The 16,241-nt window shown below is 49.3% G+C and overlaps 1 protein-coding gene across 1 annotated transcript in view; it reads left to right on the top strand.

Moving 5' to 3' along the window:
- The window catches only part of cfap299 (cilia and flagella associated protein 299), a gene marked incomplete at both ends in the record, with an annotated part of 37,244 nt that extends 35,390 nt beyond the window's left edge, over positions 1-1,854 (top strand). Inside the window, one exon of the mRNA XM_084200408.1 lies at positions 1,759-1,854. Within this exon, the coding sequence (XP_084056534.1) occupies positions 1,759-1,854 (96 nt within the window). The remainder of the gene's footprint in view (positions 1-1,758) is intronic.
- Between the last annotated feature and the right edge of the window lie 14,387 nt (positions 1,855-16,241).

Genomic DNA, 16,241 nt, shown 5'->3' with positions numbered 1-16,241 from the left:
GATGGTTATTATATCAATATTTGTGTATAAAGGAGTTTTCAACTGTCATTTCTCACATAATTAATTTTACTGACACAAACAGAGCCCACCTTTTCTAGTGTATTTTGTTTTGTCGACATTTGGAAGTTTACTGACAAATTTGCTGTTTTTATCAGGCCTGTCGTGACATTTTGTATCCAACGTACTTTACTCGCATAGAAAGGTTGGATGGAAATCTGGTTAGTGGGAATGTTCTGTGCAACTTATGTGAATATCACAAGAATATTCTTGCAACATCCCAGACAACTCCCATAACTTAATTAAATGTTCTGGGAACCTTTAAAGAACTCAGAAAGGCTGTTTTGTCAGCATTCTTGCATCAAATAAATGTTTTGTGCACCCTGATTCAAACATTATCTGAAATTCAGCATAACTGGACAGTTGTATTGTTTTGGGAACATATCTCTTGTCATATCCCCACAATGTTGCTTAAAGAAGCATTCTGGGAACCTTTAAAGAACAGACAAAATGTGTTCTGGGAACGTTCTTGTAACATCAGGTGAATGTTTTTTGCACCCTAAAAGAAACATTGTAGAATCATCTGCACAACTGGACAGTTTTTGTGTTTTGGGAACATATCTTTTGTGATGTCCCCACAATGTTCTCACCAAACTGTTGCCACAACCTAATGAAACATTCTGGGAAACTTTAAAAAACGGATTAAATGTGTTCTGGGAACGTTCTTTTAACATCAGACTAATGTTTTATACGAACATTCTACAATAATTAGCACGACTGGACAGTTTTTGTGTTATGAGAACATTCGCCGCGACCTAACGAATGTTCTGGGAACTTTCAGAGAACCAATTTCGGTTTGCTGGGTTGTTTCTTGTTCTCTCTTTGTCATACTATGACCAGTGTGTCTGCTCAAGCCAATAATCTTTGGCTTTTGGCATTTTACTGAAGTTTGGAAGTAATTTCGTTGACATGAAACAATCTTGTTTTCTCTCAATGTTTTCGATGTGTGCTTTAAAAAGTATTTCTCCCTTTTGAATTAGTCATTTTAGCATAAACCTGCGAAAATGTCGAACAGTCCAGAAGATGTAATGGAAGAAATTATATATGTTTAATTTCATACGTAAAAATACATGCGAAACATGTTCTATTTTTTTCCCATACACCTCTCATGAGATCTGTATGATGCAGCCATTTTAATTGGTCCTTATTTGGTATTTTGAACTTGGCCACCAGAAGGCTGTGGTACTGAATAAGACACCTACGTAAGTGTCATTTGAGGTAAAAGTGTTGTGGTAGTAATGGGTGGCTGGGCTGAGTGTCCACTCCCTCTGAAACCTTCTGACAGAGTGAGCCTTTAATAAAGAACCACAGCTGCTCCCACGCACACACCGCCTTGTGTAATCTTGGTGGAAGGGCCGCAGTCCGACTGGAATGTAAGTTCAGGCACGCCCAGAAACTCCTAAGTCTTTAAAAAGCGGGATGTTCTGTTAAACTAGAGCCGTGTCCGATGACATCCTCTAACTAGGATACAGGTTGTTTCTGGCTTTTGGACCTTGTTGGATTTTAAACACACACGTTGTACATTCTAAAACAATTATGTTGAGATCATTTAGTTAATTGAATAATCTAATAATTTAGGTAATAAACAAAGGATGCTAGTTCAAAGATCTTCCGGATATTTCCCAACAGTGTTTCTCCTTCCTGTCTGTAGGCTTCACCTGCTGTTTGTTTCCTCTCTAACTCTGTTACTCTCCTCTCTAGGCCTCACCAGGGGACAACTCCTCCAGGACTCCCCTCCAGTCTGACCTCTACAGCCAGGTCATCATCTATGACCACATCACCAGGAGGAAAACCTAACCGCTCCCCTGTCCCCCTCCCTGCTACCACCACCTCACCTCACACTGCTATTAATCACCTAGACCTAACCGCTCCCCTGTCCCCCTCCCTGCTACCACCACCTCACCTCACACTGCTATTAATCACCTAGACCTAACCGCTCCCCTGTCCCCCTCCCTGCTACCACCACCTCACACTGCTATTAATCACCTAGACCTAACCGCTCCCCTGTCTCCCTCCCTGCTACCACCACCTCACCTCACACTGCTATTAATCACCTAGACCTAACCGCTCCCCTGTCTCCCTCCCTGCTACCACCACCTCACCTCACACTGCTATTAATCACCTAGACCTAACCGCTCCCCTGTCCCCCTCCCTGCTACCACCACCTCACACTGCTATTAATCACCTAGACCTAACCGCTCCCCTGTCCCCCTCCCTGCTACCACCACCTCACACTGCTATTAATCACCTAGACCTAACCGCTCCCCTGTCCCCCTCCCTGCTACCACCACCTCACCTCACACTGCTATTAATCACCTAGACCTAACCGCTCCCCTGTCCCCCTCCCTGCTACCACCACCTCACACTGCTATTAATCACCTAGACCTAACCGCTCCCCTGTCCCCCTCCCTGCTACCACCACCTCACACTGCTAATAATCACCTAGACCTAACCGCTCCCCTGTCCCCCTCCCTGCTACCACCACCTCACCTCACACTGCTATTAATCACCTAGACCTAACCGCTCCCCTGTCCCCCTCCCTGCTACCACCACCTCACACTGCTATTAATCACCTAGACCTAACCGCTCCCCTGTCCCCCTCCCTGCTACCACCACCTCACACTGCTATTAATCACCTATACCTAACCGCTCCCCTGTCCCCCTCCCTGCTACCACCACCTCACACTGCTATTAATCACCTAGACCTAACCGCTCCCCTGTCCCCCTCCCTGCTACCACCACCTCACCTCACACTGCTATTAATCACCTAGACCTAACCGCTCCCCTGTCCCCCTCCCTGCTACCACCACCTCACACTGCTATTAATCACCTAGACCTAACCGCTCCCCTGTCCCCCTCCCTGCTACCACCACCTCACACTGCTATTAATCACCTAGACCTAACCGCTCCCCTGTCCCCCTCCCTGCTACCACCACCTCACCTCACACTGCTATTAATCACCTAGACCTAACCGCTCCCCTGTCCCCCTCCCTGCTACCACCACCTCACCTCACACTGCTATTAATCACCTAGACCTAACCGCTCCCCTGTCCCCCTCCCTGCTACCACCACCTCACACTGCTATTAATCACCTAGACCTAACCGCTCCCCTGTCCCCCTCCCTGCTACCACCACCTCACACTGCTAATAATCACCTAGACCTAACCGCTCCCCTGTCCCCCTCCCTGCTACCACCACCTCACCTCACACTGCTATTAATCACCTAGACCTAACCGCTCCCCTGTCCCCCTCCCTGCTACCACCACCTCACACTGCTATTAATCACCTAGACCTAACCGCTCCCCTGTCCCCCTCCCTGCTACCACCACCTCACACTGCTATTAATCACCTAGACCTAACCGCTCCCCTGTCCCCCTCCCTGCTACCACCACCTCACACTGCTATTAATCACCTAGACCTAACCGCTCCCCTGTCCCCCTCCCTGCTACCACCACCTCACCTCACACTGCTATTAATCACCTAGACCTAACCGCTCCCCTGTCCCCCTCCCTGCTACCACCACCTCACACTGCTATTAATCACCTAGACCTAACCGCTCCCCTGTCCCCCTCCCTGCTACCACCACCTCACACTGCTATTAATCACCTAGACCTAACCGCTCCCCTGTCCCCCTCCCTGCTACCACCACCTCACCTCACACTGCTATTAATCACCTAGACCTAACCGCTCCCCTGTCCCCCTCCCTGCTACCACCACCTCACACTGCTATTAATCACCTAGACCTAACCGCTCCCCTGTCCCCCTCCCTGCTACCACCACCTCACACTGCTATTAATCACCTAGACCTAACCGCTCCCCTGTCCCCCTCCCTGCTACCACCACCTCACACTGCTATTAATCACCTAGACCTAACCGCTCCCCTGTCCCCCTCCCTGCTACCACCACCTCACACTGCTATTAATCACCTAGACCTAACCGCTCCCCTGTCCCCCTCCCTGCTACCACCACCTCACCTCACACTGCTATTAATCACCTAGACCTAACCGCTCCCCTGTCCCCCTCCCTGCTACCACCACCTCACCTCACACTGCTATTAATCACCTAGACCTAACCGCTCCCCTGTCCCCCTCCCTGCTACCACCACCTCACCTCACACTGCTATTAATCACCTAGACCTAACCGCTCCCCTGTCCCCCTCCCTGCTACCACCACCTCACACTGCTATTAATCACCTAGACCTAACCGCTCCCCTGTCCCCCTCCCTGCTACCACCACCTCACACTGCTATTAATCACCTAGACCTAACCGCTCCCCTGTCCCCCTCCCTGCTACCACCACCTCACACTGCTATTAATCACCTAGACCTAACCGCTCCCCTGTCCCCCTCCCTGCTACCACCACCTCACCTCACACTGCTATTAATCACCTAGACCTAACCGCTCCCCTGTCTCCCTCCCTGCTACCACCACCTCACACTGCTATTAATCACCTAGACCTAACCGCTCCCCTGTCCCCCTCCCTGCTACCACCACCTCACCTCACACTGCTATTAATCACCTAGACCTAACCGCTCCCCTGTCCCCCTCCCTGCTACCACCACCTCACACTGCTATTAATCACCTAGACCTAACCGCTCCCCTGTCTCCCTCCCTGCTACCACCACCTCACCTCACACTGCTATTAATCACCTAGACCTAACCGCTCCCCTGTCTCCCTCCCTGCTACCACCACCTCACACTGCTATTAATCACCTAGACCTAACCGCTCCCCTGTCTCCCTCCCTGCTACCACCACCTCACCTCACACTGCTATTAATCACCTAGACCTAACCGCTCCCCTGTCCCCCTCCCTGCTACCACCACCTCACACTGCTATTAATCACCTAGACCTAACCGCTCCCCTGTCTCCCTCCCTGCTACCACCACCTCACACTGCTATTAATCACCTAGACCTAACCGCTCCCCTGTCTCCCTCCCTGCTACCACCACCTCACCTCACACTGCTATTAATCACCTAGACCTAACCGCTCCCCTGTCTCCCTCCCTGCTACCACCACCTCACACTGCTATTAATCACCTAGACCTAACCGCTCCCCTGTCTCCCTCCCTGCTACCACCACCTCACCTCACACTGCTATTAATCACCTAGACCTAACCGCTCCCCTGTCTCCCTCCCTGCTACCACCACCTCACACTGCTATTAATCACCTAGACCTAACCGCTCCCCTGTCCCCCTCCCTGCTACCACCACCTCACACTGCTATTAATCACCTAGACCTAACCGCTCCCCTGTCCCCCTCCCTGCTACCACCACCTCACACTGCTATTAATCACCTAGACCTAACCGCTCCCCTGTCCCCCTCCCTGCTACCACCACCCCACACTGCTATTAATCACCTAGACCTAACCGCTCCCCTGTCTCCCTCCCTGCTACCACCACCTCACCTCACACTGCTATTAATCACCTAGACCTAACCGCTCCCCTGTCCCCCTCCCTGCTACCACCACCTCACACTGCTATTAATCACCTAGACCTAACCGCTCCCCTGTCCCCCTCCCTGCTACCACCACCTCACACTGCTATTAATCACCTAGACCTAACCGCTCCCCTGTCCCCCTCCCTGCTACCACCACCTCACCTCACACTGCTATTAATCACCTAGACCTAACCGCTCCCCTGTCTCCCTCCCTGCTACCACCACCTCACACTGCTATTAATCACCTAGACCTAACCGCTCCCCTGTCCCCCTCCCTGCTACCACCACCTCACACTGCTATTAATCACCTAGACCTAACCGCTCCCCTGTCCCCCTCCCTGCTACCACCACCTCACCTCACACTGCTATGAAACACATATTGTAACTCACTGGAAGCCTCTAATTTGATGTAATAAAGGTTCATGATGTGCTGCTACTCCTGCCTCTTGCTATAAAGCCTCTCCATCTGGGACTGATGACGGTGGAGCCATCCTGGAGGGAGAAAGGCTGCACACTGAATGTCCCATGGAAAAGCCAAACAACAAAATAACATACAATCAGACCTTGTGGTAGACTTCACCGCTGGTAAACTCTTATCTTGGATCATGTCTATCCCCAGTCAGATGTTATGATCAAGTCTATCCCCAGTTAGAGATAGTTCATCAATATATACAAATAATCCCAATCCATCGGAGACTTTATGAGCTGTTATGTAGATTTGTGTTCGGTAGACAGACAGTTGGGGAGCTTGGTCTCGTCTCCTTGTTCAGATGTAAACTCCAGCAACACTGCAGGTAAACCTAGGGGCCGAGTGTTATGATGTTGGGATGCAGAGTTATACTAACTCAGTCAGAGTGTTTTGAGTGCAGCCAGTCAGTGTGTTTTGAGTGCAGCCAGTCAGTGTGTTTTGAGTGCAGCCAGTCAGTGTGTTTTGAGTGCAGCCAGTCAGTGTGTTTTGAGTGCAGCCAGTCAGTGTGTTTTGAGTGCAGCCAGTCAGTGTGTTTTAAAGTGCAGCCAGTCAGAGTGTTTTGAGTGCAGCCAGTCAGAGTGTTTTGAGTGCAGCCAGTCAAGCCCCGCTGTCCTCTCTTGGTGGGGCCTTAATTGTTTGTATTCCCCGTAGTAAAGGCAGTCCCAGATTGTTTGTATTCCCCGTAGTAAAGGCAGTCCCAGATTGTTTGTATTCCCCGTAGTAAAGGCAGTCCCAGATTGTTTGTATTCCCCATAGTAAAGGCAGTCCCAGATTGTTTGTATTCCCCGTAGTAAAGGCAGTCCCAGATTGTTTGTATTCCCCATAGTAAAGGCAGTCCCAGATTGTTTGTATTCCCCGTAGTAAAGGCAGTCCCAGATTGTTTGTATTCCCCGTAGTAAAGGCAGTCCCAGATTGTTTGTATTCCCCGTAGTAAAGGCAGTCCCAGATTGTTTGTATTCCCCGTAGTAAAGGCAGTCCCAGATTGTTTGTATTCCCCGTAGTAAAGGCAGTCCCAGATTGTTTGTATTCCCCGTAGTAAAGGCAGTCCCAGATTGTTTGTATTCCCCGTAGTAAAGGCAGTCCCAGATTGTTTGTATTCCCCGTAGTAAAGGCAGTCCCAGATTGTTTGTATTCCCCGTAGTAAAGGCAGTCCCAGATTGTTTGTATTCCCCGTAGTAAAGGCAGTCCCAGATTGTTTGTATTCCCCGTAGTAAAGGCAGTCCCAGATTGTTTGTATTCCCCGTAGTAAAGGCAGTCCCAGATTGTTTGTATTCCCCGTAGTAAAGGCAGTCCCAGATTGTTTGTATTCCCCGTAGTAAAGGCAGTCCCAGATTGTTTGTATTCCCCGTAGTAAAGGCAGTCCCAGATTGTTTGTATTCCCCGTAGTAAAGGCAGTCCCAGATTGTTTGTATTCCCCGTAGTAAAGGCAGTCCCAGATTGTTTGTATTCCCCGTAGTAAAGGCAGTCCCAGATTGTTTTAAGGGCACGTCCCAAATGGCACCCTATTTTCTCTGTAGTGCACTACCAGGGCTCTGGTCAAAAGTAGTGCACTACAGTACATAGAGAATAGGATGCCTTGGAGCGGGAACCAGGAACCTGCTGTAAGAGGACATGAGGCCTGGAGGCTAGTCTACTCTACTTTAGCTTAGTTTCACCCTGCTGTAAGAGGACATGAGGCCTGGAGGCTAGTCTACTCTACTTTAGCTTAGTTTCACCCTGCTGCTGTAAGAGGACATGAGGCCTGGAGGCTAGTCTACTCTACTTTAGCTTAGTTTCACCCTGCTGCTGTAAGAGGACATGAGGCCTGGAGGCTAGTCTACTCTACTTTAGCTTAGTTTCACCCTGCTGTAAGAGGACATGAGGCCTGGAGGCTAGTCTACTCTACTTTAGCTTAGTTTCACCCTGCTGTAAGAGGACATGAGGCCTGGAGGCTAGTCTACTCTACTTTAGCTTAGTTTCACCCTGCTGCTGTAAGAGGACATGAGGCCTGGAGGCTAGTCTACTCTACTTTAGCTTAGTTTCACCCTGCTGCTGTAAGAGGACATGAGGCCTGGAGGCTAGTCTACTCTACTTTAGCTTAGTTTCACCCTGCTGTAAGAGGACATGAGGCCTGGAGGCTAGTCTACTCTACTTTAGCTTAGTTTCACCCTGCTGTAAGAGGACATGAGGCCTGGAGGCTAGTCTACTCTACTTTAGCTTAGTTTCACCCTGCTGCTGTAAGAGGACATGAGGCCTGGAGGCTAGTCTACTCTACTTTAGCTTAGTTTCACCCTGCTGTAAGAGGACATGAGGCCTGGAGGCTAGTCTACTCTACTTTAGCTTAGTTTCACCCTGCTGTAAGAGGACATGAGGCCTGGAGGCTAGTCTACTCTACTTTAGCTTAGTTTCACCCTGCTGCTGTAAGAGGACATGAGGCCTGGAGGCTAGTCTACTCTACTTTAGCTTAGTTTCACCCTGCTGTAAGAGGACATGAGGCCTGGAGGCTAGTCTACTCTACTTTAGCTTAGTTTCACCCTGCTGTAAGAGGACATGAGGCCTGGAGGCTAGTCTACTCTACTTTAGCTTAGTTTCACCCTGCTGTAAGAGGACATGAGGCCTGGAGGCTAGTCTACTCTACTTTAGCTTAGTTTCACCCTGCTGTAAGAGGACATGAGGCCTGGAGGCTAGTCTACTCTACTTTAGCTTAGTTTCACCCTGCTGTAAGAGGACATGAGGCCTGGAGGCTAGTCTACTCTACTTTAGCTTAGTTTCACCCTGCTGTAAGAGGACATGAGGCCTGGAGGCTAGTCTACTCTACTTTAGCTTAGTTTCACCCTGCTGCTGTAAGAGGACATGAGGCCTGGAGGCTAGTCTACTCTACTTTAGCTTAGTTTCACCCTGCTGTAAGAGGACATGAGGCCTGGAGGCTAGTCTACTCTACTTTAGCTTAGTTTCACCCTGCTGCTGTAAGAGGACATGAGGCCTGGAGGCTAGTCTACTCTACTTTAGCTTAGTTTCACCCTGCTGTAAGAGGACATGAGGCCTGGAGGCTAGTCTACTCTACTTTAGCTTAGTTTCACCCTGCTGTAAGAGGACATGAGGCCTGGAGGCTAGTCTACTCTACTTTAGCTTAGTTTCACCCTGCTGTAAGAGGACATGAGGCCTGGAGGCTAGTCTACTCTACTTTAGCTTAGTTTCACCCTGCTGTAAGAGGACATGAGGCCTGGAGGCTAGTCTACTCTACTTTAGCTTAGTTTCACCCTGCTGTAAGAGGACATGAGGCCTGGAGGCTAGTCTACTCTACTTTAGCTTAGTTTCACCCTGCTGTAAGAGGACATGAGGCCTGGAGGCTAGTCTACTCTACTTTAGCTTAGTTTCACCCTGCTGCTGTAAGAGGACATGAGGCCTGGAGGCTAGTCTACTCTACTTTAGCTTAGTTTCACCCTGCTGTAAGAGGACATGAGGCCTGGAGGCTAGTCTACTCTACTTTAGCTTAGTTTCACCCTGCTGTAAGAGGACATGAGGCCTGGAGGCTAGTCTACTCTACTTTAGCTTAGTTTCACCCTGCTGTAAGAGGACATGAGGCCTGGAGGCTAGTCTACTCTACTTTAGCTTAGTTTCACCCTGCTGCTGTAAGAGGACATGAGGCCTGGAGGCTAGTCTACTCTACTTTAGCTTAGTTTCACCCTGCTGCTGTAAGAGGACATGAGGCCTGGAGGCTAGTCTACTCTACTTTAGCTTAGTTTCACCCTGCTGTAAGAGGACATGAGGCCTGGAGGCTAGTCTACTCTACTTTAGCTTAGTTTCACCCTGCTGTAAGAGGACATGAGGCCTGGAGGCTAGTCTACTCTACTTTAGCTTAGTTTCACCCTGCTGCTGTAAGAGGACATGAGGCCTGGAGGCTAGTCTACTCTACTTTAGCTTAGTTTCACCCTGCTGTAAGAGGACATGAGGCCTGGAGGCTAGTCTACTCTACTTTAGCTTAGTTTCACCCTGCTGTAAGAGGACATGAGGCCTGGAGGCTAGTCTACTCTACTTTAGCTTAGTTTCACCCTGCTGCTGTAAGAGGACATGAGGCCTGGAGGCTAGTCTACTCTACTTTAGCTTAGTTTCACCCTGCTGTAAGAGGACATGAGGCCTGGAGGCTAGTCTACTCTACTTTAGCTTAGTTTCACCCTGCTGTAAGAGGACATGAGGCCTGGAGGCTAGTCTACTCTACTTTAGCTTAGTTTCACCTGCTGCTGTAAGAGGACATGAGGCCTGGAGGCTAGTCTACTCTACTTTAGCTTAGTTTCACCGCTGCTGTAAGAGGACATGAGGCCTGGAGGCTAGTCTACTCTACTTTAGCTTAGTTTCACCCTGCTGTAAGAGGACATGAGGCCTGGAGGCTAGTCTACTCTACTTTAGCTTAGTTTCACCCTGCTGTAAGAGGACATGAGGCCTGGAGGCTAGTCTACTCTACTTTAGCTTAGTTTCACCCTGCTGCTGTAAGAGGACATGAGGCCTGGAGGCTAGTCTACTCTACTTTAGCTTAGTTTCACCCGCTGCTGTAAGAGGACATGAGGCCTGGAGGCTAGTCTACTCTACTTTAGCTTAGTTTCACCCTGCTGTAAGAGGACATGAGGCCTGGAGGCTAGTCTACTCTACTTTAGCTTAGTCACCCTGCTGTAAGAGGACATGAGGCCTGGAGGCTAGTCTACTCTACTTTAGCTTAGTTTCACCCTGCTGCTGTAAGAGGACATGAGGCCTGGAGGCTAGTCTACTCTACTTTAGCTTAGTTTCACCCTGCTGCTGTAAGAGGACATGAGGCCTGGAGGCTAGTCTACTCTACTTTAGCTTAGTTTCACCCTGCTGCTGTAAGAGGACATGAGGCCTGGAGGCTAGTCTACTCTACTTTAGCTTAGTTTCACCCTGCTGTAAGAGGACATGAGGCCTGGAGGCTAGTCTACTCTACTTTAGCTTAGTTTCACCCTGCTGCTGTAAGAGGACATGAGGCCTGGAGGCTAGTCTACTCTACTTTAGCTTAGTTTCACCCTGCTGCTGTAAGAGGACATGAGGCCTGGAGGCTAGTCTACTCTACTTTAGCTTAGTTTCACCCTGCTGCTGTAAGAGGACATGAGGCCTGGAGGCTATACTCTACTTTAGCTTAGTTTCACCCTGCTGCTGTAAGAGGACATGAGGCCTGGAGGCTAGTCTACTCTACTTTAGCTTAGTTTCACCCTGCTGTAAGAGGACATGAGGCCTGGAGGCTAGTCTACTCTACTTTAGCTTAGTTTCACCCTGCTGCTGTAAGAGGACATGAGGCCTGGAGGCTAGTCTACTCTACTTTAGCTTAGTTTCACCCTGCTGCTGTAAGAGGACATGAGGCCTGGAGGCTAGTCTACTCTACTTTAGCTTAGTTTCACCCTGCTGTAAGAGGACATGAGGCCTGGAGGCTAGTCTACTCTACTTTAGCTTAGTTTCACCCTGCTGTAAGAGGACATGAGGCCTGGAGGCTAGTCTACTCTACTTTAGCTTAGTTTCACCCTGCTGTAAGAGGACATGAGGCCTGGAGGCTAGTCTACTCTACTTTAGCTTAGTTTCACCCTGCTGTAAGAGGACATGAGGCCTGGAGGCTAGTCTACTCTACTTTAGCTTAGTTTCACCCTGCTGTAAGAGGACATGAGGCCTGGAGGCTAGTCTACTCTACTTTAGCTTAGTTTCACCCTGCTGTAAGAGGACATGAGGCCTGGAGGCTAGTCTACTCTACTTTAGCTTAGTTTCACCCTGCTGCTGTAAGAGGACATGAGGCCTGGAGGCTAGTCTACTCTACTTTAGCTTAGTTTCACCCTGCTGTAAGAGGACATGAGGCCTGGAGGCTAGTCTACTCTACTTTAGCTTAGTTTCACCCTGCTGTAAGAGGACATGAGGCCTGGAGGCTAGTCTACTCTACTTTAGCTTAGTTTCACCCTGCTGTAAGAGGACATGAGGCCTGGAGGCTAGTCTACTCTACTTTAGCTTAGTTTCACCCTGCTGCTGTAAGAGGACATGAGGCCTGGAGGCTAGTCTACTCTACTTTAGCTTAGTTTCACCCTGCTGTAAGAGGACATGAGGCCTGGAGGCTAGTCTACTCTACTTTAGCTTAGTTTCACCCTGCTGCTGTAAGAGGACATGAGGCCTGGAGGCTAGTCTACTCTACTTTAGCTTAGTTTCACCCTGCTGTAAGAGGACATGAGGCCTGGAGGCTAGTCTACTCTACTTTAGCTTAGTTTCACCCTGCTGTAAGAGGACATGAGGCCTGGAGGCTAGTCTACTCTACTTTAGCTTAGTTTCACCCTGCTGTAAGAGGACATGAGGCCTGGAGGCTAGTCTACTCTACTTTAGCTTAGTTTCACCCTGCTGCTGTAAGAGGACATGAGGCCTGGAGGCTAGTCTACTCTACTTTAGCTTAGTTTCACCCTGCTGTAAGAGGACATGAGGCCTGGAGGCTAGTCTACTCTACTTTAGCTTAGTTTCACCCTGCTGCTGTAAGAGGACATGAGGCCTGGAGGCTAGTCTACTCTACTTTAGCTTAGTTTCACCCTGCTGTAAGAGGACATGAGGCCTGGAGGCTAGTCTACTCTACTTTAGCTTAGTTTCACCCTGCTGCTGTAAGAGGACATGAGGCCTGGAGGCTAGTCTACTCTACTTTAGCTTAGTTTCACCCTGCTGTAAGAGGACATGAGGCCTGGAGGCTAGTCTACTCTACTTTAGCTTAGTTTCACCCTGCTGTAAGAGGACATGAGGCCTGGAGGCTAGTCTACTCTACTTTAGCTTAGTTTCACCCTGCTGTAAGAGGACATGAGGCCTGGAGGCTAGTCTACTCTACTTTAGCTTAGTTTCACCCTGCTGCTGTAAGAGGACATGAGGCCTGGAGGCTAGTCTACTCTACTTTAGCTTAGTTTCACCCTGCTGTAAGAGGACATGAGGCCTGGAGGCTAGTCTACTCTACTTTAGCTTAGTTTCACCCTGCTGTAAGAGGACATGAGGCCTGGAGGCTAGTCTACTCTACTTTAGCTTAGTTTCACCCTGCTGCTGTAAGAGGACATGAGGCCTGGAGGCTAGTCTACTCTACTTTAGCTTAGTTTCACCCTGCTGCTGTAAGAGGACATGAGGCCTGGAGGCTAGTCTACTCTACTTTAGCTTAGTTTCACCCTGCTGTAAGAGGACATGAGGCCTGGAGGCTAGTCTACTCTACTTTAGCTTAGTTTCACCCTGCTGTAAGAGGACATGAGGCCTGGAGGCTAGTCTACTCTACTTTAGCTTAGTTTCACCCTGCTGCTGTAAGAGGACATGAGGCCTGGAGGCTAGTCTACTCTACTTTAGCTTAGTTTCACCCTGCTGTAAGAGGACATGAGGCCTGGAGGCTAGTCTACTCTACTTTAGCTTAGTTTCACCCTGCTGTAAGAGGACATGAGGCCTGGAGGCTAGTCTACTCTACTTTAGCTTAGTTTCACCCTGCTGTAAGAGGACATGAGGCCTGGAGGCTAGTCTACTCTACTTTAGCTTAGTTTCACCCTGCTGTAAGAGGACATGAGGCCTGGAGGCTAGTCTACTCTACTTTAGCTTAGTTTCACCCTGCTGTAAGAGGACATGAGGCCTGGAGGCTAGTCTACTCTACTTTAGCTTAGTTTCACCCTGCTGTAAGAGGACATGAGGCCTGGAGGCTAGTCTACTCTACTTTAGCTTAGTTTCACCCTGCTGTAAGAGGACATGAGGCCTGGAGGCTAGTCTACTCTACTTTAGCTTAGTTTCACCCTGCTGTAAGAGGACATGAGGCCTGGAGGCTAGTCTACTCTACTTTAGCTTAGTTTCACCCTGCTGCTGTAAGAGGACATGAGGCCTGGAGGCTAGTCTACTCTACTTTAGCTTAGTTTCACCCTGCTGCTGTAAGAGGACATGAGGCCTGGAGGCTAGTCTACTCTACTTTAGCTTAGTTTCACCCTGCTGTAAGAGGACATGAGGCCTGGAGGCTAGTCTACTCTACTTTAGCTTAGTTTCACCCTGCTGCTGTAAGAGGACATGAGGCCTGGAGGCTAGTCTACTCTACTTTAGCTTAGTTTCACCCTGCTGCTGTAAGAGGACATGAGGCCTGGAGGCTAGTCTACTCTACTTTAGCTTAGTTTCACCCTGCTGTAAGAGGACATGAGGCCTGGAGGCTAGTCTACTCTACTTTAGCTTAGTTTCACCCTGCTGCTGTAAGAGGACATGAGGCCTGGAGGCTAGTCTACTCTACTTTAGCTTAGTTTCACCCTGCTGCTGTAAGAGGACATGAGGCCTGGAGGCTAGTCTACTCTACTTTAGCTTAGTTTCACCCTGCTGTAAGAGGACATGAGGCCTGGAGGCTAGTCTACTCTACTTTAGCTTAGTTTCACCCTGCTGTAAGAGGACATGAGGCCTGGAGGCTAGTCTACTCTACTTTAGCTTAGTTTCACCCTGCTGCTGTAAGAGGACATGAGGCCTGGAGGCTAGTCTACTCTACTTTAGCTTAGTTTCACCCTGCTGCTGTAAGAGGACATGAGGCCTGGAGGCTAGTCTACTCTACTTTAGCTTAGTTTCACCCTGCTGCTGTAAGAGGACATGAGGCCTGGAGGCTAGTCTACTCTACTTTAGCTTAGTTTCACCCTGCTGTAAGAGGACATGAGGCCTGGAGGCTAGTCTACTCTACTTTAGCTTAGTTTCACCCTGCTGTAAGAGGACATGAGGCCTGGAGGCTAGTCTACTCTACTTTAGCTTAGTTTCACCCTGCTGTAAGAGGACATGAGGCCTGGAGGCTAGTCTACTCTACTTTAGCTTAGTTTCACCCTGCTGCTGTAAGAGGACATGAGGCCTGGAGGCTAGTCTACTCTACTTTAGCTTAGTTTCACCCTGCTGTAAGAGGACATGAGGCCTGGAGGCTAGTCTACTCTACTTTAGCTTAGTTTCACCCTGCTGTAAGAGGACATGAGGCCTGGAGGCTAGTCTACTCTACTTTAGCTTAGTTTCACCCTGCTGTAAGAGGACATGAGGCCTGGAGGCTAGTCTACTCTACTTTAGCTTAGTTTCACCCTGCTGCTGTAAGAGGACATGAGGCCTGGAGGCTAGTCTACTCTACTTTAGCTTAGTTTCACCCTGCTGCTGTAAGAGGACATGAGGCCTGGAGGCTAGTCTACTCTACTTTAGCTTAGTTTCACCCTGCTGTAAGAGGACATGAGGCCTGGAGGCTAGTCTACTCTACTTTAGCTTAGTTTCACCCTGCTGTAAGAGGACATGAGGCCTGGAGGCTAGTCTACTCTACTTTAGCTTAGTTTCACCCTGCTGTAAGAGGACATGAGGCCTGGAGGCTAGTCTACTCTACTTTAGCTTAGTTTCACCCTGCTGTAAGAGGACATGAGGCCTGGAGGCTAGTCTACTCTACTTTAGCTTAGTTTCACCCTGCTGCTGTAAGAGGACATGAGGCCTGGAGGCTAGTCTACTCTACTTTAGCTTAGTTTCACCCTGCTGTAAGAGGACATGAGGCCTGGAGGCTAGTCTACTCTACTTTAGCTTAGTTTCACCCTGCTGTAAGAGGACATGAGGCCTGGAGGCTAGTCTACTCTACTTTAGCTTAGTTTCACCCTGCTGTAAGAGGACATGAGGCCTGGAGGCTAGTCTACTCTACTTTAGCTTAGTTTCACCCTGCTGTAAGAGGACATGAGGCCTGGAGGCTAGTCTACTCTACTTTAGCTTAGTTTCACCCTGCTGCTGTAAGAGGACATGAGGCCTGGAGGCTAGTCTACTCTACTTTAGCTTAGTTTCACCCTGCTGTAAGAGGACATGAGGCCTGGAGGCTAGTCTACTCTACTTTAGCTTAGTTTCACCCTGCTGTAAGAGGACATGAGGCCTGGAGGCTAGTCTACTCTACTTTAGCTTAGTTTCACCCTGCTGCTGTAAGAGGACATGAGGCCTGGAGGCTAGTCTACTCTACTTTAGCTTAGTTTCACCCTGCTGTAAGAGGACATGAGGCCTGGAGGCTAGTCTACTCTACTTTAGCTTAGTTTCACCCTGCTGTAAGAGGACATGAGGCCTGGAGGCTAGTCTACTCTACTTTAGCTTAGTTTCACCCTGCTGTAAGAGGACATGAGGCCTGGAGGCTAGTCTACTCTACTTTAGCTTAGTTTCACCCTGCTGTAAGAGGACATGAGGCCTGGAGGCTAGTCTACTCTACTTTAGCTTAGTTTCACCCTGCTGTAAGAGGACATGAGGCCTGGAGGCTAGTCTACTCTACTTTAGCTTAGTTTCACCCTGCTGTAAGAGGACATG

Source organism: Coregonus lavaretus, assembly GCF_964263955.1.
Source record: "Coregonus lavaretus genome assembly, contig: HAP1_SCAFFOLD_2943, whole genome shotgun sequence".
Lineage (NCBI taxonomy): Eukaryota > Metazoa > Chordata > Actinopteri > Salmoniformes > Salmonidae > Coregonus > Coregonus lavaretus.
The sequence above is the reverse complement of the archived record's forward strand: the minus strand, read 5'-3'. Positions and strand labels throughout refer to the sequence as shown.